The sequence below is a fragment of the Musa acuminata genome, chromosome BXJ2-3 (assembly GCF_036884655.1).
Source record: "Musa acuminata AAA Group cultivar baxijiao chromosome BXJ2-3, Cavendish_Baxijiao_AAA, whole genome shotgun sequence".
NCBI classification, from domain to species: Eukaryota; Viridiplantae; Streptophyta; class Magnoliopsida; order Zingiberales; family Musaceae; genus Musa; species Musa acuminata.
In genome coordinates, this window is record NC_088340.1 from 1,737,325 (window position 1) to 1,758,589 (window position 21,265).

General features: G+C 37.6%; 3 protein-coding genes across 3 annotated transcripts; all 3 read right to left on the reverse strand.

Annotated features, from left to right (window-relative positions):
- Nucleotides 1-898: 898 nt before the first annotated feature.
- On the reverse strand, nucleotides 899-7,877 carry LOC135606815 (F-box protein SKIP14-like). Its single transcript, XM_065098092.1, has 2 exons — nucleotides 6,545-7,877; nucleotides 899-1,966 (listed from the first exon to the last, which is right to left on the reverse strand). The coding sequence occupies exons 1-2, from the start codon at nucleotides 7,232-7,234 to the stop codon at nucleotides 1,442-1,444; spliced, it is 1,215 nt and encodes a 404-aa protein (XP_064954164.1). The 5' UTR covers nucleotides 7,235-7,877; the 3' UTR covers nucleotides 899-1,441.
- A 2,825-nt stretch (nucleotides 7,878-10,702) lies between these two features.
- LOC135606390 (transcription factor GTE9-like) lies at nucleotides 10,703-15,118 on the reverse strand. Its single transcript, XM_065097414.1, has 9 exons — nucleotides 15,000-15,118; nucleotides 13,587-14,835; nucleotides 13,342-13,494; nucleotides 12,151-12,215; nucleotides 11,876-11,945; nucleotides 11,574-11,767; nucleotides 11,397-11,463; nucleotides 11,181-11,311; nucleotides 10,703-11,102 (listed from the first exon to the last, which is right to left on the reverse strand). Exons 2-9 carry the CDS (start codon nucleotides 14,815-14,817, stop codon nucleotides 10,833-10,835), a joined length of 2,181 nt encoding a protein of 726 aa, XP_064953486.1. The 5' UTR covers nucleotides 14,818-14,835; nucleotides 15,000-15,118; the 3' UTR covers nucleotides 10,703-10,832.
- A 1,275-nt stretch (nucleotides 15,119-16,393) lies between these two features.
- Nucleotides 16,394-20,580, reverse strand: LOC135606554 (transcription factor GTE11-like). Its single transcript, XM_065097585.1, has 8 exons — nucleotides 19,302-20,580; nucleotides 19,069-19,209; nucleotides 17,869-17,933; nucleotides 17,408-17,666; nucleotides 17,227-17,339; nucleotides 17,050-17,116; nucleotides 16,834-16,964; nucleotides 16,394-16,738 (listed from the first exon to the last, which is right to left on the reverse strand). The coding sequence occupies exons 1-8, from the start codon at nucleotides 20,524-20,526 to the stop codon at nucleotides 16,499-16,501; spliced, it is 2,241 nt and encodes a 746-aa protein (XP_064953657.1). The 5' UTR covers nucleotides 20,527-20,580; the 3' UTR covers nucleotides 16,394-16,498.
- Between the last annotated feature and the right edge of the window lie 685 nt (nucleotides 20,581-21,265).

The following is a 21,265-nucleotide window of genomic DNA, read 5'->3' on the forward strand; positions in this document are numbered from 1 at the left end:
GTCAAACGATGCATAAAGACATAAGGCAGCCAAGGGATTCACTTGTGGCCTCCTTCCCTATTGTCATCCTCGGTAGGAGAGGGGAGAGGATGGAGGGCGAAGACGAAGTTAGATTTAGCGATGATAAAGATAAAATAATCTTTTCATACGATTTGCTATGTGAAAATTTATTAAAGATATAAATTATTTTCAAAAATTAACTCGATAACATATGTATTCCAAATATTAAATTATGAAAATATATTCATCAAAATATCTATATTTTGGTATACATAATCATCGTTACCATGAATTTGAAAAGGTATTAAAATTTTAAAATTTTTAAATATAACATATATATTTCTCTCAATATTTTGATTCCGTGTGTTTATTCCTTCAGATATGTAAATCCATGTTTTTTTTATTGTTTCCTATCGTTGAATTCAAATAAATGCAAATACTACTAATTTTTTTTAAAAATATCTAATATCTTTAAAAAAACTTAAAACACTAATTGAAGTTTGTTGTTATTATTATATTGAGAATCGATTAACTTTAAAAAATTAAGTACAATTATTGGTCTATAATCTTTTTTATTTTTTTTACAGGGCTCTAAGACTTTAGAGAGATGTTTATGTATGCATGCAAATTTAATACAAATTTGCATTCATTCACAACAAATGATTAAAGAATATCATAATTGTTTTAAATTATTTACATCCAAATTTAAGAAAAAAAATTTATATTTTAAATAATATAATTAATAAATAAAAAAAAAAACTCCCCAACCAAAACGATAAAATTACAATCGACCCTTATTAATGTTTTAATATTTAAAATCTCATCCAATAAAATTTAATATTTCAAGCATCCATCTTAAGAAATAGACAACATGAGGTTTTTTTTCAAAGTCATCACATATTTCAAAGTTGGAAGCAGTATAGCATTATGCAACACAAACAACATGAGGTTTGTTTCACAAACATTACCACCAAAGTTATTGTTCAGGTCAGAAAGACTTGGCAGCATTGATGCAAACCATTTTTCAACATGGCATTGAATAAAAAGTAAAATTACCACTGCATGGACTTCTCTTACAGATTCCTGGTAATCAGAATATTTACTAGAAAGTCAACCCAGATTTGTTTACTCCAAGCAGCGGGAATATAGAAGTCAACGGTTAACCACAGGCAGCATCAAATAGAAAGGCATGTCAAAGCTACCTGGAAATCTGCTTCTGAATCTTATCTTCATGCTTGAACTGCTTTTCAGCCGATCTCAACAATGTAATTTTCCTTTTAATTCAAGTTCATCAGATTTATTTTTCCCCCTTTCATATAAATCACTCCTGGTTCTTGCTTGACTATGGTCAGAATACAGGATCACTCGAAGAACATGAACCAACAAAGAAAATAAGGACACCTGAACTCTCAATAGTTTGAGATGCAATATCGAAGCAAATTCACTTCACTTCATCGGTGTCATGGAGAACCAGTGGCCACTTCACTCCATCGGTGTCACGGTGAACCGGTGGCGGCTTCCAACAATCAGAACAGAGGTATTCGAGGAAAAATGTCTCAACATATGTGCAATCTTTAACGCATTTCCCACATTGAACACACCTGCCGATGCAAACGTCACAAGCTCTGCAATGATTAGGACCCTTCTCTTGACAACTCTCTGATGGGCAGTCATAAACAAGCTTGTATCTGTGACACACCGGACACATTTCAATATCAAGGATGCAGTCATCATAGCAAGCAGGAGATAGGCGATGGATGTGGTAGAACCGCGGGTTCCGAGTTTGGCCTTGCTGACGTTGGTCCACACCTAGCAACATCTTCAGCTCTCCATATTGTTGCGGCGATATAATGAAAAACCCACCAAGCTTGAGGTGCTCTATTCCTGGCATACCACGGGATTGGAATGCTTTTAAGTTGTTTATGATGCCATCAAGACTTAGTCTCACACATCCGGGAACACTTAACTGCATAGCCCCAAAGAGAAACAAACATTAATATAATATCACAAAAGCCAAATAATTAAAAGTATGGCCAGAAGAAACCTAAGTAGTCTACAGATTACTCTAACCCAAATTATCTAATACCACTATATAACAGGGACAGAGTCCTCTGGTGATTTATCTGATCATCCACAAGGAAGCTAATAGCACCAGGACTACAAAAGATCAAAAATGCAAAAAAGCAGGACCAAATGCTTTGCTTTTTTCCTTTTCACTAGATATGATTCACAGAAGTGCAAATCCTATCTTTAAAAAGTAAAAAAAATTGTGACTTGCAAAAAACAAATAAAGAAATTTTCAGCAGAGAAACTTTAAGTCATGCCATGCTCATAGAAATGTAGGAGCTTGACCATAGGGTAGTTACATCAATTTCATCATACACAATATCTTCCCATTTTTCTTTACACAAGAAAACAATACTAATCAAATCCCTAAGATTAAACTACAAGGAACTGGATAAATAATGAATCATGAGAAATAGACAGGCAGGATCCACAAACCCCAAGACTGACATAATTTCAAAGAAGCAACACTAGAAATGGATGACTGGATTTTCAAGCCAAGAAAGTTGTATTCCTAAAAGTAAACTGAGCCATGAACTAACAGAACCCTCAACTTCCCCGTATATTAAAACCCTTTAATCCAGTCAAGTTACGAGTAGAATTCAGCACAAATAGCAGTCATTTCAAGACCGGTCAAAACTACAAGCAACTATTTATCAAACAACCTTACACTCAATAGCTCTAGTAACTCTCTGCACGAATAAATTGACTGATTATTCATCCACAAAAGTCAAGCTACTGTTAACAAAACTTAAAGAAAAATGAGACATGCATGGTTAACTACAAATTCCTAAAGTTGGTAAACGAAATCACAAAAAATACATACTATTAACTATTAAGAAAATAACAATCCTTACACATTTTCCCTGATATCCATGTACCATGAAAAACATATAACAAAAGTGACAGATCTCTGGTCCACCTCTCCATTTTCTGAATGATTTTATCACATCTACCAAGAGGGGTGATAACAAGCCTATGCTATTGTCTTCAGTTACTCCCTACTCAGCTATCAACATGCTATGCAGGTCGAGTCCCGAACAAATTCAAGCAAGGCTAGGGTAGGCCACGTCCCCCAACCCAACTAATAAGAGACATCATTTAGACATCTTCACATCCGTTTCTGCTAAAATGTTTCACCAAGGCAGAACCAGATAACAATCCTCTATTATTCCCATTCAATACGTTTAATTTATCTCTTGTGACTTTAGCAGGAGCTCAACTCCAATTTAGGAAATGGCTACTGGTCATTGGTGGTTTATCTGATAGGAAACATAATAATTTCCATCTACTGGGCCTCAAATTCTTCAATTTACCCTTTCCTAGATTTCAAATTCAGTTATTACACATGGAAAGGAATTACAAGAGAAACTTTTATCTAGTGGATTTAAGGTTTTAAATTGTTGATATGACATTTATTGATCTCAATAGCTCAACAAGATATGGATTGTCATTGGTGGTTTATCTGATAGGAAACATAATAGTTTCCATCTACTGGGCCTCAAATTCTTCAATTTACCCTTTCCTAGATTTCAAATTCAGTTATTACACATGGAAAGGAATTACAAGAGAAACTTTTATCTAGTGGATTTAAGGTTTTAAATTGTTGATATGACATTTATTGATCTCAATAGCTCAACAAGATATGGATTGCCATTCAAATAGAACAAAGAAATAATTCAAATTCAATTAATAGGCATGGACAGAAATAACAGAAGCAGCAGAAATCTAGTTGATTTAAGGCACATTTATTGGTTTCGATAACTCAATAAACAAGATCTTTCATTCAAATAGAGGAAAAGCAGTTCTGTCACATTGTCTACTAGCCAACACGACCTTAAAAAAACTAGTAAAACCGCAAAAGAACATTTACATAATTAATATCATAAATGACAGAATTCTCTCTATACAGTTACTTCACTTTAGCACGGTAGATAGTCTCATGTCAATACCATATTTCTAAGAACCACTGAAGCCTAAATAGAAAATCTTCATGTGTCTAGCTGACATCAAAGAGTGTCTAATCTATCTCAAGAAATAAGTACCAAAGAATATTACTAACCCCTCAAACATAGTCATGATCAGAGAAAGATGGAAACTTAAATAATCATGTAAACACACAAAACAGAACTATGCAATTCTTGTATTATGCAACAAATTCTTCATAAGAAAAAAAAAAGTTAAAAAATGCAATAAAATAATAATATAGAGCTATTTCTGCTGCCAAAACAAAATGTCACAAAAAATTATATTACTAACCACATCTTTGTTGGAAACTCAGATCTGTATGGTGCACAACATTAGATTTGATTGCAAAAAGATGATGCAAAATTATACCTCCAAAAGAGAATTACGTTACAAAAACTGGCCCCAACAAACAAATGACCAAGATGCCATGAGACATGACAGCACGATATACTACATTTATGCGGATACGTGGTACACATTAAGATATCCAGAAAAATAAACTAGGGTATAAAATGTGATAAAGCTTGAGAATTACATTAAATCATATGGAATGGCCAAAGAACTTACTGAAGGATATCCGTACAGTTTAAAGAACCTAAATAAGTGATAACAGTAAGAAATAAACAAAAATTCAGCCAGATTGACATAGAGTTACCATAGCACATGTATAAAACTAAAGGGGACGACAAATGTACAACAAGATCACCTGACCTAGAAACACAACCAACTGCTTGTCGGTTCACAGTGAGGAATAACAATAATGACCTAGTGAATAACGCTTCTCTAATGCAGAGACTGCAGACAATAAATCTTACACAGCCTTACCCAGCATGCAAAGAGGCTATTTTCATACTTAAAACTCCAAACACCCCAATCAGAATGAGAACCACAAGAACATCAAACCTAGAAACACAACCCATTACTTGTTGGTTCACAGTGCATAATAAGAATGATGACTTAGCACATAACGCTTCTCTAATGCAGGGACTGCAGATAGTAAATCTTTCAGAGCCTTACCCTGCATGCCAAGAAGCCATTTTCATACTCAAACCCCAAACACCCAGATCAGAACGAGAATCATTACTAAGATGCCAACACGAGATCATTTAGTAGGAAGCATCTAATTTCAGCATGCAAAATTGGCCACCTTATTTACCTAATTTATGCTATCAAAGTTGCATATTCATGATAAATAGTCATATGAATCTTATACTTCCTTAGCCACTTTCTCATAATGTTCAGGCCTTATATTTTGCAATTACCTTTACCATCTATGTTGTAATACTAAATTTGGAATATCTACACATTTAAGGATGATAAAGACATCCAATTCTCCATTTCCCATATTTTTATAATATTCCCACCTAATTAACATATATGCCTTGCATTATCCCTCATGCCTGGGCTCTGAAAAAATAAGCCATGTTGCCTTAACGTGCCATGGGAAAATCTTGCAACCTGGGTGACCAGAAAGGATGCATATTGATCTTCCCCAAACCCATATTGATGACAGCAGCATTAGGTCACTTTTCTTTTATACTTTGACAACAAGCAATAACTTTTAGATATTGGATGAAGAAATAGTCAAAAGACTAGAAGACCCAACACAAAGTAGGGAAGCATGTAATGAAGAAACATATGGAAGCATACTTTAAATTCTTGCAAAAACATTGGAAGACAATCCAGATGTTCAAGAACACAACAATAAGCATCAAACTTTCAGCTTATTGTTTGTAAATTTTTTGCTGTGCTTCTAAAGTAAAGCAATTTGAACACAAAACAATCCAAAAGATTAAAATGCCAAGAGTTAAAAAAAAATTAAATCTAAAATATAAATGCATTTGCGCATATAAGTCCCCTGTAATAAACTAAACAACAAAAAGGCATATGAGTATCACATTAGAAAAATTTTGCATTGATGGCTAGAAGAACACTAAGTAATGCTACAAAAGTATGTTAATTAGAGCAAAATGTCCACCGCCATTAAATGAAAGGAAGCAGAAGAGAGTTTCCCAATCTTCTTAAATAAGTTCATTACTTTGCATGATCAAACATGATCATTCAACTAAAAACTACCTCAATAAAAACAATATATCAATCACCAACTACATACCACCTTCTTAGTTTTCAAACAATCTTTAAAGATTATAATAGAGTTGATATAGGTCATGGCTTGTCAATAAATATTTTCAACCAAAGAAACAAGTTTTGATTTGTTGTTATGCAACAAAATTGCCACATAAAACTGATACATGGTATCAACATGATAATTTTCATTTCCAATAAGGTCACCAATAAATAGAATCAAATAATCTATAATAAATGAATCACAATGATGATAAATTCACCTCTCCTATAAATTTATATAAAAAGTAAATGATCTGTTGTTAAGCAGTATAAATGTAGAGAAAACAAATGAATCATAACACAAGGAGAAAATACTCAAAAATAAACAGAGGATGACGGAAACAGCAAATGGACTTAAACAAGTTTCCTATTCATTAACACTAACCTTCTTCAGCCGAGGACAATTGTCCAACACCAGCTTCAGGCCATCATCTGTGATTTTTGAACAACTTGACATGCTCAAGCACTGTAGATACTCTCGTGCTTGCAGTGTTAGCCTCAGCAGAATATCATCTGTTATCTTCTCACTCAAAGGAGAATTAATATGCATACACCTCCACAAAAGATTATCCCTCTGAACAGCCAACCGCAAGGACCTGCAGACCCCTCCCATCGAGAGGAGACTCTGAACATCCATATACGCAAGACAGAAGAACAGGCCGTCATGTGGCATGCCAACATCTTCGCTGGAGAAGGCTTCTGAATGATTGCAGTTTGAAGATTGTCCGGCATCCGAACCAGATTCCAAGTTTCCAGATTGAGCCTCATGAACAGAAAATTCTGTCGAGCTCTCATTGACCCAGCCATCACATCCTTCCATCCAACCATGATGGCAAAACTGGGTTTCAGATGAGTACAACAAAGTCCACCCAAACAAGTCACCGAGCCCCATCCCGAATGGGTCCTCCGGTAGCAGATCAAGCGGATCGTACGCGACTTCGACATCGGCCAACCCACTATCAGTCTCCCAACGAGAGACAAGAGGGCTCCTCTCACATCTCAATCGAGAGGACTCACCATCGGTATGAATACATCGAGTAGAAAATATAGAACAAGATGGGAAATTCAACGCCATGGTACTGTAACCCTAACGCACCCAAATTCAATCTTTTTCAACCCAACTTCTGTACCAAAATCAAAAGAAAGAATTTTGACCTATACTCCGATTTTTCAAAGATTGCTCTTTTTTTATATATGTATGTACCTTGGTAAACCTAACCTAATCTAAATCACAGAACCCCAAGAAAACCCTCAATTTCGGATGGCAAACAAAAAAACCAGCCCCAAAAATTTCATCGAGCCCTCTTGAGCCGGATCCTAAACAGAAAAAGACATGGGGAAAGGGAAGGATCATCAACCAAGCACCAACAGCACCCAGAAAAAAGATTAGCAGTCTAATCCAACTTCCGACCCAACCCTGATACGTTCTCAAGAACAAACCTTTCCCTCACATCAATTCATCTAAACATCAAATTAGACCAACAAAAAAAAAAGCTAAAAAATGGAATTTTTTTACCGGAGCAGATAAAGAAGGATAGCAATTCCACCACAGATCCGAGCAATAAAATCGTACGCTGGGAGGAGAACAACTGATGGCGGAGGGAGAGGAAATCGAAGGGCTTCGGAGAGAACGGAGAAGAAAGCACCAAAGCTTCTATTTCTCCTCTCTCTGCGGCCAGGGGGAAGGGACGAAAGCGTAGCAATCGAAAAAGAACACGACGCGTCGCCCCAATTTAGCATTAATGGGTTTTGCGTACATCACCCTTGCGAAGGCCACAATTACAAATCCATCCCTCGAAGATCCAAAATTCCATCTTAGTTCATGGATTCTAAACTCAGGGGCATGCATGTAAAACTATTTAGCTTTAAAGTTCGTGTAACATTACACGTTGTGCGAGAGAAGGACTTGATGAAAATAATTACAATGTAATGGGTATGATCGCAATTTAGCCTTTATTGCATATTATTATTACTACTCGAGGAGGGAAGGGCAGAGGGTAGTCGGAGACGGACACGTGTCTGATTTGAGGGGACGCGGGCGGTTTCTGCTACCATGTTTACCGACACGTGGCGGTGGCTCTGGAGTGACCCTGGCCGTTGGATGTATGAAGGATCAGGCGCGGTGGGTTTGGGATGATCTGTGCCGTCGGATCGACGGAATTGATGGGAGGGAATTAGGCTCTGTGCGCTCCCGGCCCGCCACGTCGGCAGATAAGAGATGAGCCCTTTCTGCTTCGGGTGCGCCGAGCTGTCGTCCACTGTGAGTCTGTGGTTATTTCCACGTAGGAAATAAAAGGGGAGTGGATTGGTGGAAGAAAGATAGGGATGACAATTTCAATCCAATAAATTAAATCGCAATGTTGTGAATATTCATTATTCATTAAATATTCTAATTTTTAGTTGTAGCAAATATTATTAACACAAAGTGTAATATTAATACATCATTTTTTAATTTTATTAAATTAAGAAAAATATTTATAATTTGATGTAGGAGTCATCAGCAATCAATTAGCATGATATTTAAAAGATAATACTTTTAAATTGAAATATTTAATATTTTGTGGCTATCAATAGTTACTGAACAGATATTATAAATAGGTTCCAAACTTTTAAAATCCATTATAAACTCTTAAGCTCTCCCCTAAATTTTTTTTTTTATCATATATGAATAAAATTCTCAACTCACTCTCATTGAGAAAAAAAATATCCGACTTAATTTGTTTTTCATGGAAGAAAATATTTGACCTACTTTGTTAAGTAAAAATTAATTGACTCGCTTTCATAATATAATATATATATATATATATATTAACTATTCTTAAATAAAATAATTAGTAGTCCAATTATGATTGAACAAATTATTCGATTTGTTATAATCTATTTGGGACATAAATAACTAAGTGTTTGATGAATACAATGTATTGATAAAAGGAATTAAAACATCGACTATCGTAATCTAACAAAATATATCCTCGAATAATATATCGAGATATAAGCATCAAAATATTTAATGTAACTTAATTATATAAAATATCTCTGATGCATTCATCTAACACATAAGCATTAAAACTCTCTAATAAATGTAAAACATCTCTTCTTGTGATTACATCCATCCAATAATGCATAACTATGTGATACACTCTAACCAAATATGAGATATCTCACTTTGAATTCCTTCATATTCAATTAAGGACTTATAATGTATCAACATACCTAATTCCATCAAAACAAAAAGTATTCCATAATCAATTAAAGCTCTCAGGATCAGACCACTATTTTTGGTTAAAAGGGAATAAAAAGCTATACAGAAAAATAAAAGGGTAAGAAGTTGAGAGATAATGGGAATATATTCCATGATTGAGTATTATTTTGGGAAATAAGATAGAGGGGTTTTGTACCAACAAAATTAGATGAGACACATTCCAGAAATGCTAACAACAATAATAAAAGAAACTTGAGTTTGCAAGAAAGATAAAACATGTATCTTGGAATAGAACATATATTACTTCCTCTTGATGGAGTCTCACCACTATGCAATTGAGTTATTGATGGGACTTCTTAGCCTATCTTTTACCAAAAGCTACCAAATCATGACATATTTATGTCTCACATTAACACTATCATGCACATTAGATGATAACAATATCTTTTAACACATTTATATATCATATTAAGTTATGTAATGGAACTCGAGAGTCGGACATACTATTTTATGATTAATTCATGTATTGCATTAAAATAATTTACATTAGATATGACACTCATATATCCTACGTTCAAGTTAATTGTGCATATTAAAATAATATAAGTATCCTCCTATTGTCATGTGGGATCAAATTAGGAGTATTATAACTTAATTTTATTCAAGGGTTTAATGTCACAATCAAAATATAATTTAATTTTAGGATTTAAATTACTCATTAAGATGAAAGTATTATCGAGACGACAATGGAGGAACAAAATTTGGCATAAAATTATAGGAGGTTCTAAAAGGCTTTGAAAGGATATCGACTCGCTCACTCTAATTTCGATCGAGAGCATAGTTGTCTAAGAATGCACTCATCGGAAAATTATCGGTTAAGCATGATGCATTCTTTTGCTCCTCATCGGGGAATTATAACAGAGACATTGTTTTCACATTCCTTAATATAAGACCACAAAGACAACTAAGAGGTGACAACTACATGATCACAGAAACAGTAATTTAAAGCAAACTTTAAAGGTTTTGGCAATAAACATAGCTCATGATGTGAACCTGTACACAGTATCAGGTTGACAACAGTGAGCACTAGTTTTCTTTCATTCTCTTACAATTCCAATTGAAGGAGCAACACAAAATAGAAGAAAGAGAAAGAAACCCTTTATAAGTAGCATTCATTTCAGCACAGAGAACAGAAAAAATCACATCCAGTGAGACAAGAATGAAGGAATTCTTCTTTTGAATTTAGTAGTCTGCTCCTTTTAGAGTTCAGAGAAGATGTACATAAGTATGAAAACCAATCTTCACAAACAACAAGCCCATGCATCACTTTGATTTTGGATTACAAGGCAACGCTCCCTTTGTTGGACACCAACTGCATTCAACCCTGTCTATGTACATTTCATGAGGCTCCTGCAGCACCATGTGCTTTTAAACCAAGAGCAAAACCAAAGCCATGCAAAGGTACATAGTGTCATACGATCTCTCCTTCCTCAACATCACTCGGAGGAGCCCTTTTAGTTTTACCCTCTTCCTCTTCTTCATCATCCACTTTCATGAATGAACCAAGTTGCTCCATAGGGTTAATCCCTCCAAATCTGAAATCTTCTACATCATCCAGAAAATAATGAACTGGGCACTTCTCATTGAGGGACATGGGTATTCTTCCAGCTGGAATTCTTGTAAGAATTTCCAGATCTTTAAGAACCAGACGGTAATCATCGATCTCCGCTGTCTTCTCCATCTGCAGTAACGTCAAAAGTATCTGCATTAATGTCAAAAGACATTGAAAGAAGATCACCAAACAGAAACAAGTACATGCCTGTGACAAGGCCTGACGTGCCGCTTCCCTCTCACGCTCTCTCTTGCGCTTAGCTTCTGCTGCAGCTTCCACTTCAGCTAGTCTACGAGCATCTTCAGCAGCCTTAGCTTCTGCTTGAAGCCTTGCTCTCTCTATTCCCATAGAGAACAAAAGTTTCTCAGCAAAATGAACTTTGATATCTAGCTCAAAGAGAACAAAGGTAATAGCCATTGCTACCTTCCCTTCGCTGCCTCTCCATTTCCTCCCTCTCACGCTGCAGTTTCTCAGGATCCCCCCTGTCAGCCTGAGAATAGCAATACACATAAATTGTTAAGAGATATAAAGGAGAAGGCTACATGCCAAGGAGCAAAAACACTGAAGTTGGAGCAGATTAACGTCCTCTGTTTATCCAACCTGGTCAAGAGAATTCTGAGCTTTTACAATTGTGTCGGCGAAACGGCTCTTCAGCCAAACTGTTCTATATAGCTTTTCTGGGGAGACTTTCCTCTCAGATGAAGCATGCTTACCCTCTGGACACCCATCAGAATCACCTGATAGGGGCTTTGAATCAACATCCATCTCCAAGGGAGTCAACCCACTCAAAGGTCCTACATGTTGCCAATAGCACCAGTAAAGTCAATCCAATGCAGAATGAGGAACAAATATACATTATTTCTTTCCTCTCAAATTGAAAGTTTATCATATCGAGAACTCACTATTTACATCAAATGGCTTTCTTATGTCACTTTTCTCTCGATCGGTACATGCCTTATTTCCTGAATTTTCCTGATACAGAACAACAGAAATAGAAATTTCAAGTTTTTGGATGTTTTAATTCTTAAAATAACACCAGAAAAAGAATGGGCAAGCATAGTGCATAAAAAGAAAGACCAACAAGAGGAGAGGGTATTTAGCTATAAAATAACTTAGGTTCCTCATCCAGGAAGCATTTATACACCTTGCAAAAATAGTGTCATGTTGTTAGACATACCTCGGCAGCACTTTTTGGAATAGAAACCTCATCCTCTGAATCACTTCCACTAGAACTGTCGGAGTCTGAAAATAGAAACATACAACATCAGAATCTATAATAGTTGTCGAAAAAATGTAAAACTACTAAACTTATGTCTAATGCTGTGAAACTTTTCAGCAAAGGTCACCACAAATGATAAACAAAACAAAAGATTTGACTTAACATCGAGAAGGTTAACCACACAGCCTATCTATTTATGAAACAATGGAAATGTATTAATCATAGCTCTCTTCCAACCAATAGAGCCATAGATCAACAGCCACTTTTCAGCAATTAGAAGAGTAATGCATTTTACTCCAGCTACAAATATCTTAGGCCATGCTAGAGCAAACTAAGTAATACATATCATTTATGAACAGATGCAGTATTCCATAACATCTGCCATTATTCAGCATAGGAGGTTCCAACTAGTAAAAGGGTCCAAATCAAACAGATTTAGTATAATCATATACAAAAGTGAAAAAGTGCTTGCCTTCTCTTATCACTAAAAAGATATAGTACATAAAATCTGCTCTATATATCCGAATAATCAAACTAATGGAAATGCAATTTTCAATGTGAACAATGAGAGTGCACCATGTTAGTTGTCGGATTGATCTGAACAACCAAGCAAATATTTATGGAATACTTGAAGCAATTGGTCATACCATGCAGGCAGGAAAGAGAACTATAACTATTCCTGTAGTGGAGATCTAGCACTATCATAACATTCAGCCCACATCCTCTCCACAACTAAAGCTAGATATGCATGAAAGAGAATAGAGCAGTAACTGTTGGCATGACACCGAAACTCACAAGCTATGGTCCTCAAAAACATCTTATGAATTTTGCTATGGTCATTTCATCACCAGCTTCAGACGAGTAAAAGAAAAACAAAAAGATATTTTTATACTTGAAATTTATTACAATAAAAAAATACAACAAACCCAGGCACTCTTAACATATTCAAAAACTATCACGGCCCATCATAATCTCTTCAAGGCCATGAAGTTCGACATAAATGTAATTGCATGAAGATGTTGCTGTTTGGTGAATGGAATAAAACCAATGCGAAATAAAAACTAGAAAATAGAAATTAAATCAATCAGCTAAAAGAAAATGAATTCAAGAAAAATGCACAAATTCTAATGCATGTGAGCATGTACACACCACTAGAAGAATCTGAATCACTACTGGAACCACTTGAACTGCTGTAATCGGTAGTTGCAGCACCTAAGTCCTTTTGTAGCTCCAAAGGTGGGTAGCTAGGCATGGGAGGATCATCATCACAGATATCTACATCCTCATCATCAAGATCGTTGCCTGTAAATGAACAAGAAGACAAGCTTAATTTTCAAACCCACATAACTACATCCCGCACTCAAAGAAGCAAATGCACAAGCAAAGAGGTAAACCTTTGCAAGGATGCATCAGTGAGGTGCAGACACCAGTGTCATTCACACGTTCAGTTTTTGCCGGTTGCTGCACCTCTCTTTCCTTTATATAGTTATCCAAAAGAGTCCGTTTGTCATCACAAAAGGAATCATTATGGATTTTGGTTTCCTCAATGCTCTGCTTCATATTGCCACTCTGCCATCTCAGAAAATCGATATTGTGATCTGATAGGTCTGCCGAAAGAGACTCCAGGCATCTGTTCAGACTTTGTTTCTCCTCATCCATCATCTTGGATTTTTCCCTCTCGGGCACAGGTCCATTGTAGTCAGTAGGAGGCATTTTCCTTTTCTTGGACAACTCCGACTTATTTGATTGGGTTTCTTTTTCGATATGTGCATCTGCTGCAGCTGACTTCTTTTCAATAAATTTCCACTGAGATTCAAAGAACTTGCTCAATGCAACAGCCATGATATGGACATCATCATTGGGTGGGTTATATGTCATTGCATTCTTGAAAGTAAGCCTCACATCTGAGGCAAAACCCCACGGACTGGAGTAAGCACCCGAGGTTAATTTACTCTTGATGGTACCCAAATCCATTGGACGCTTAATGATAGTGTGATAGTCTGGAATATTCAACTTCACTGCATCCACTGGCTGGTCAAAGACCCAAGCAAACTGGTGTGACATTAATTTCTTGAGAAGTGCCTCGCATTGTTTCATCAGCAAGTCACTCACGGGGACTGTTTTTTGAGGCACAGATTTCCCTGATAACCCACCCGTCATCTGGGGGCCAATGCTCTGACCACGTATCTTCTCACTCCCATTGATCGAAGATGAAGTGCTAATGCCAACAGTTGTCACACTCTTCGAGGGTACTTTCTTTCGGAGCATCTGAAAATGTTCTGGCTCTGATCTTAATCTCGATGTCTTGCTTTTGGAACCAGATTTCTTCGACAAAGAAATCACCTCCAGTGGGGCATTGAAGCCATTGCATCTGTCCACATTTACATCTATGCGTTTCTTCCTATTTGGAGAACTGGAATTGCCAGAGGAATTAGCACGTATTGCACTGCCAGAACCGTCAGATTCAACCATTTTCTTGGAATCATGCTGGCAATCAGGGATGGAGCCGGAACGATATCCTTGAGAGGATCTCGGTGGTTTCCCCTTTGCTTTGGAAGAAAGGACCTGCGAACTTCTCTTCAGCCGCTTTGCTTTCGTGTATTCCAACGCAACTGCAGGTGCCATTCGGTCGGTCCGACGAAACTGTTGAAACTCAAAAGGTTATCCATTTTGCAAAGGTTGTAATCCATTTACTGTAATAAAAAAAATGTTCTTATGGATTTTATTCTTGTCTGATTGCAGTCTATCATCAAGAAAATCACATCAGCTATAAAGTCAGAGACATACATACATACATCATTACGAACCTTTTATCGAATACGCGAACTTTACACCAAAATTTCCCCCGTTTACCAATCGACCGCACCGGCAAAAGCAAATCAAAGCTTCTTCTTGTAACACCGGAAGCCAACACCCTAAAAATACCCTAAAATCGCATCCGAGCTTCCCCTTCCCTTTTCCCTCCATCCTAATCAAAAACACATCGAACAGTAGAAACCCTTATATAAAATCAGGAGAAGACGGAGCGAAAACAGTACAGCGCCAAAACAAAACTCGCAACCAGAATCCAAAAGATTGATCACTCCATCAAGCACAAATTCTTGAACTCAATCCTAAACAAGCGAGGCCATGAACCACGGGCAGATCTCGAAGGAGAATCAAGACGAGAACCCGAGCCGAAATGGCGAAGCCACAGTGGATCCTCGCAAGAAAAACCATAGGAATCGTACACTACCTCTCTGTCGCCTTCGCCCGTCGCCGCCTCGCCGAGACGCGCCCACGCGATCTCCCAAAGCCGAGAGACGAAGAGAGCGAGAAGATACTACAAGATTCCATGCCCGCCCCTCCCTATTTATATTCCTCTAAGATCGCAGTCGTTCGATTAACTCGATCCGACGGTTCTGATGAGATCTCCGAGGGGCGGTCGGAATCCGACGTGTATACGGTTTATGCAGATTCTTATAAGATTCGGATTCGTCGGGATTGGTCGGTATCTTCTCAGAAGCTTCCATTGGTCAGTATCTTCGCCTTGCCATGTCCACTTTGGCATTGACACGTTGGACGCACCACAATGCGTCGGTCAAATTGAGTCTGTGCCTCTTTTCGATGCAACCATAAAACCTTATCAGATTTGCTTTTAGGATGTTAATATTCATTTTCATTTACTTTGCTGCTGCTGCTGCTCCAAGTCAACACCACTCTAACTTTGCATAGATTGCTCCAAGTCAACCATAAAACCTTACATCCACTGCTTTGACATTCAACAACATAAACCACAAAGGCAATCTGGGAGACAACTTAGCAGTGACAACACTACATGATCATGATGTGAACCAGAAGCTAACAACTCAGCCTTTGAAGGTTTATGCAATAAACAGAGCTCATGATGTGAACCTGAACACAGTATCAAGCTCACAGAAGTGAGCACTAGTTTTCTTTCAGTCTCTTACAATTCCAATTTAAGGAGTAACACGAAAAGAAGAAAGAACAAAAAGATCCTTTACAATTAGTATTCATTTCAGCATGAAAAAAAAAAAAATCACATCTGATGAGACAAGAATGAAGGATTCTTCTTTTGACTTTAGTAGTCAGCTCCTTTTACAGTTCTGAGAAGATGTATATGAGTATGAAAACCAATCTATCTTCACGAATAACAAGCCCATGCATCGCTTTGATATCGGATTACAAGGCAATGCTCCCCGGCACAGATGCAAACTGCATTCAACCCTCTCTATGTACATTTCATAAAAGGACAGCTCGTCATCTGGTACCTTTCATGCAGCTAGTGCAGCACCATGTCCTTCTCCTAGGAGGAAGAACTTGACTTCCGATCCCGACGAATGTCATCCACTTCATCTTCTTCATCATACACTTTCAAGAATAGCCCAAGTTGCTCCATCGGGTTACTCCCTCCAAATCTGAAATCTTCTACATCATCCAGAGAATGACCTGGGCACTTCTCATCGAAGGACATGGGCGTTCTTGTAAGAATTTCCAGATCTTTAAGAACCAGATGATAATCATCTATCTCCACTGTCTTCTCCATCTGCAATAATGTCACAAGTATTTGCATTAATGTCAAAAAAATACATAGGACAAATGATATTGAAAAAAGATCACCAAACGGAAACAAGTACATGCCTGTAACAAGGCCTGATGTGCCGCTTCCCTCTCACGCTCTCTTCTGTGCTTAGCTTCTACTGCAGCTTCTGCTTCTGCTCGTCTACGAGCACCTTCAGCAGCCTTAGCTTCTGCTTGAAGCCTTGCTCTCTCTGTTCCCATAAAGAACAAAAGTTTCTCAGCAAAACGAACTTTGATATCTAGCTCAAAGAGATTAAAGGTGATAACCATTGTTACCTTCCCTTCGCTGCCTCTCAATTTCCTCCCTCTCACGCTGCAGTTTTTCAGGATCCACCCTATCAGCCTGAGAATAGCAATAGATATAAACTGCCAAGTGATATAAAGGAGAAGGCTACAGGAAAAGGAGCAAAAACACTGAAGTTGGAGCAGATTAACGACCTCTGTTTAACCAACCTGGTCAAGAGACTTCTGAGCTTTTAAAATTGTGTCGGCAAAACGGCTCATCAGGCAGGCTGCTCTATATAGCTTTTCTGAGGAGACTTTCCTCTCAGATGAAGCATGCTCCCCTAAAAGTTCCAGAGGGCAAAGATAAGCACCATTGAATCACTAAAATATCTTATAAATTCATGCTTACCCTCTTGACACCCATCAGAATCAACTGACAAGGGCTTTGAATCAACATCCATCTCGGACGGAGTCAACCCACTCAAAGGTCCTACATTTTGCCAATAGCACCAGTAAAGCCCATCCAATGCAGAACGAGGAACCAATATATTTGATTTCTTTCCTCTCAAATTGAAGGTTAAGCATATCAAGAACTCACTATTTACATCAAATGGCTTTATTATGTCACTTTTCTCATGATCTGAACATGCCTTATTTCCTGAATTTTCCTGATACAGAACAACAGAAATAGAAATTTCAAGTTTGAATGTTTTAATTCTTAAAATAACACCAGAAAAAGACTGGCCAAGCATAGTGCATAAAAAGAAAGACCAACAAGTGGAGAGGGTATTTAACTATAAAACAACCTATGTCCATCATCCAGGAAGCATTTATACACCTTGCAAAATAGTGTCATGTTGTTAGACATACCTCGGCAGCACTTTTTGGAATAGAAACCTCATCCTCTGAATCACTTCCACTAGAACTGTCGGAGTCTGAAAATAGAAACATTCAGTCAGAATCTACAATAGTTGTCAACAAAATGTAAAACTACTAAACTTGTGTCTTATGCTGTGAAACTTTTCAGCAAAGGTCACTACAAATGATAAAGAAAACAAAAAAATTGACTTAACATCGAGAAGGTTAACCACAGCCTATCTATTTATGAAACAATGGAAAGGTATTATCCATAGCTCTCTTCCAACCAATAGAGCCATAGATCAACAACCACTTTTCGGCAACTAGAAGAGTAATGCATTTTACTCCTGCTACAAATATCTTAGGCCATGCTAGAGCAAACTAAGTAATACATATCATTTATGAACAAATGCAGTATTCCATAACAAAAAAACACATCTGCCCATATTCAGCATAGGAGGTTCCAAGTAGTAAAAGGTTCCAAAACAAACAAATAATTATAATCATATACAAAAGTGAGAAAGTGCTTGCCTTCTCTTATCACTCGAAAGATAAAGCACATAAAAGCTGCTCTATATATCTTAAAAATCAAACTAATGGAAAAGTAATTTTCAGTGCAAAAATGAGAGTGCACCATGTTAGTTGTCAAATCGATCAGAACAACCAAGCCAATATCTATGGAACACTTGAAATAATTGGTCATATCATGCAGGCAGGAAAGGGAATTAACACTACTCCTGTAGTGGAGATCTGCGCTTTTATAACATTCTGCCCACATCCTCTCAACTAAAGCTAGATATGCATGAAAGAAAATAGAGTAGTAACTGTTGGCATGACACTGAAACTCACAAGCTATGGTCCTCAAAAACATCTTATGAATTTTGCTATGATCATTTCATCACCAGCTTCAGATGGTGTAAAAAAACAAAATGATCTTTGCATACTTGAAAATTATTACAATCAAAAGACACAACAAACCCAGGCACTGTCTAACATATTCAAAAAACTATCACGGCACATTATAATCACTTCAAGGCCAAAGTTCGACTTAAATGTAATTGCATGAAGATGTTGCTGATTGGTGAATGGAATAAAACCAATGTGAAAAAAAACTAGAAAACAGAAATTAAATCAATCAGCTAAAACAAAATGAATTCAAGAAAAATGCACATATTTTAATGCATGTGAGAATGTACACACCACTAGAAGAACCTGAATCACTACTGGAACCGCTTGAACTGCTGTACTCGGTGGTTGCAGCACCTAAGTCCTTTTGTAGCTCCAAAGGCGGGTAACTAGGCACGGGAAGATCACCATCACAGATATCTACATCCTCATCATCAAGATCATTGCCTGTAAATGAACAAGAAGACAAGCTTAATTTTCAAACTCACATAACTACGTCCCGCACTCAAAGAAGCAAATGCACAAGCATGGAGGTAAACCTTTGCAAGGACGCATCTGTGAGGTGCAGACACCAGTGTCATTCACACGTTCAGTTTTCACCGGTTGCTGCACCTCTCTTTCCTTTATATAGTTATCCAAAAGCGTCCGTAACTTAAAGAGTGTGTCATCACAAAATGAATCAATATGAGTTTTTATTTCCTCAATGCTCTGGTTCATATTGCCACTCTGCCAGCTCAGAAAATCGATAATGTGATCTGACAGGTCTGCCAGAAGAGACTCCAGGCATCTGTTCAGACTTTGGTTCTCCTCATCCATCATCTTGGATTTTTTCCTCTCGGGCACAGGACTATTGTAGTCAGGAGGAGGCATTTTCCTTTTCTTGGACAACTCTGCCTTATTTGATTGGGTTTCTTTTTCAATATGTGCATCTGCTGCAGCTAACTTCTTTTCTATAAATTTCCACCGAGATTCAAAGAACTTGCTCAGTGTAACTGCCATGATATGGACATCATCACTGGGTGGGTTATATGTCATTGCATTCTTAAAAGTAAGCCTCACATCTGAGGCAAAACCGCATGGACTGGAGTAAGCACCCGAGGTTAATTTACTCTTGATGGTACCCAAATCCATTGGACGCTTAATGATAGTGTGATAGTCTGGAATATTCAACTTCACTGCATCCACTGGGTGGTCAAAGACCCAAGCAAAATGGTGTGCCAATAATTTCTTGAGAAGTGTCTCACATTGTTTCATCAGCGCTAAGTATGTGTCACTCATGGGGGCTGTTTTTGAAGGCACGGATTTTCCTGATAACCCACCCTTCATATCGGGGCCAATGTTCTGCTCACGTATCTTCTCACTCCCATGGATCGAAGATGAAGTGCTAATGCCAACAGTTGTCACACTCTTCGAGGGCAGTTTCTCTCGGAGCATCTCAATATGTTCTGGCTCTGACCTTAATCTCATTGTCGGTGTCTTTCTTTTGGAACCAGATTTCTTGGACAAAGAAATCACCTCCAGTGGGGCATTGAAGCCATTGCATCTGTCCACATTTACATCTACACACTTCTTCCTCTTTGGAGAACTGGAATTGCCTGAGGAATTAGCACGTATTGCGCTGCCAGAACCTTCAGTTTCAACCATTTTCTTGGAATCATGCTGGCAATCAGGGATGGAGCCAGAACCATGTCCTTGAGCCGATCTCGGTGGTTTCCCCTTTGCTTTAGAAGAACGGTCCTGTGAAATCTTCGAAATCTTCTTCATATGCTTTGCTTAGTGCATTCCAACGCAACTGCGGGTGCCATTCGGTCAATCCAACGAAACTGTTGACATCAAGCATTCAAAAAATTGGAAAAGGTTATCCATTTTGCAATGGTTGCAATCCACTTGCTGTAAAAAAATGTTCTTGTGTATTTTATTCTTGTCTTTTTGCAGTCTATCATCAAGAAAAGCACATCGGTTATAAACTCAGAGACATACATACATTATTCAGAACATTTTTTCCAATAGGCGATCTTTACACTCAATTATGCACAATTGCGCCAGAACTATCACGGATACAACTCGTATCCTACACCAAAATTTCCCCCGTTTACCCATCAACCGTACCAGCAAAAGCTAATTCTTGCAACACCGGAAGCCAACACCCTATAAATACCTTAAAATTGCATCCGAGCTCCCCCTTCCCTTTTCCCTCCATCCTAATCAAAAACACATCGAACAGTAGAAACCCTTATATAAAATCAGGAGAAGACGGAGCGAAAACAGTTCTTTACTCTGCAGCGCCAAAAGAAAACTCGCAAGCATAATCCAAAAAACTGATTACTCCATCAAAGACAAAATATTCCTCCAATCCTAAACAAGCGAAGCCGTCAGACGACGGGCAGATCCGAAGAAACCAAGATCCAAGTCGAAGGAGAACCAAGACGAGAACCCAATCCAAAATGACGAAGCCACCGCGGATCCTCGCAAGAAAAACCACAAGAATCGTACATTACCTCTC

Excerpts from the sequence above, each read along its gene's own strand:
- LOC135606815 (XM_065098092.1), bottom strand. The coding sequence starts at position 7,234 with ATGGCGTTGAATTTCCCATCTTGTTCTATATTTTCTACTCGATGTATT. Across the intron at positions 1,967-6,544 it reads ATTGTCCTCGGCTGAAGAAG|TTAAGTGTTCCCGGATGTGT; the intron begins GTTAGTGTTAAT and ends GGGGCTATGCAG.
- LOC135606390 (XM_065097414.1), bottom strand. The coding sequence starts at position 14,817 with ATGGCACCTGCAGTTGCGTTGGAATACACGAAAGCAAAGCGGCTGAAG. Across the intron at positions 11,464-11,573 it reads CTCAGAATTCTCTTGACCAG|GCTGACAGGGGGGATCCTGA; the intron begins GTTGGATAAACA and ends TGCTATTCTCAG. Across the intron at positions 11,103-11,180 it reads CACGTCAGGCCTTGTCACAG|ATGGAGAAGACAGCGGAGAT; the intron begins GCATGTACTTGT and ends ACGTTACTGCAG.
- LOC135606554 (XM_065097585.1), bottom strand. The coding sequence starts at position 20,526 with ATGAAGAAGATTTCGAAGATTTCACAGGACCGTTCTTCTAAAGCAAAG. Across the intron at positions 17,117-17,226 it reads CTCAGAAGTCTCTTGACCAG|GCTGATAGGGTGGATCCTGA; the intron begins GTTGGTTAAACA and ends TGCTATTCTCAG. Across the intron at positions 16,739-16,833 it reads CACATCAGGCCTTGTTACAG|ATGGAGAAGACAGTGGAGAT; the intron begins GCATGTACTTGT and ends ACATTATTGCAG.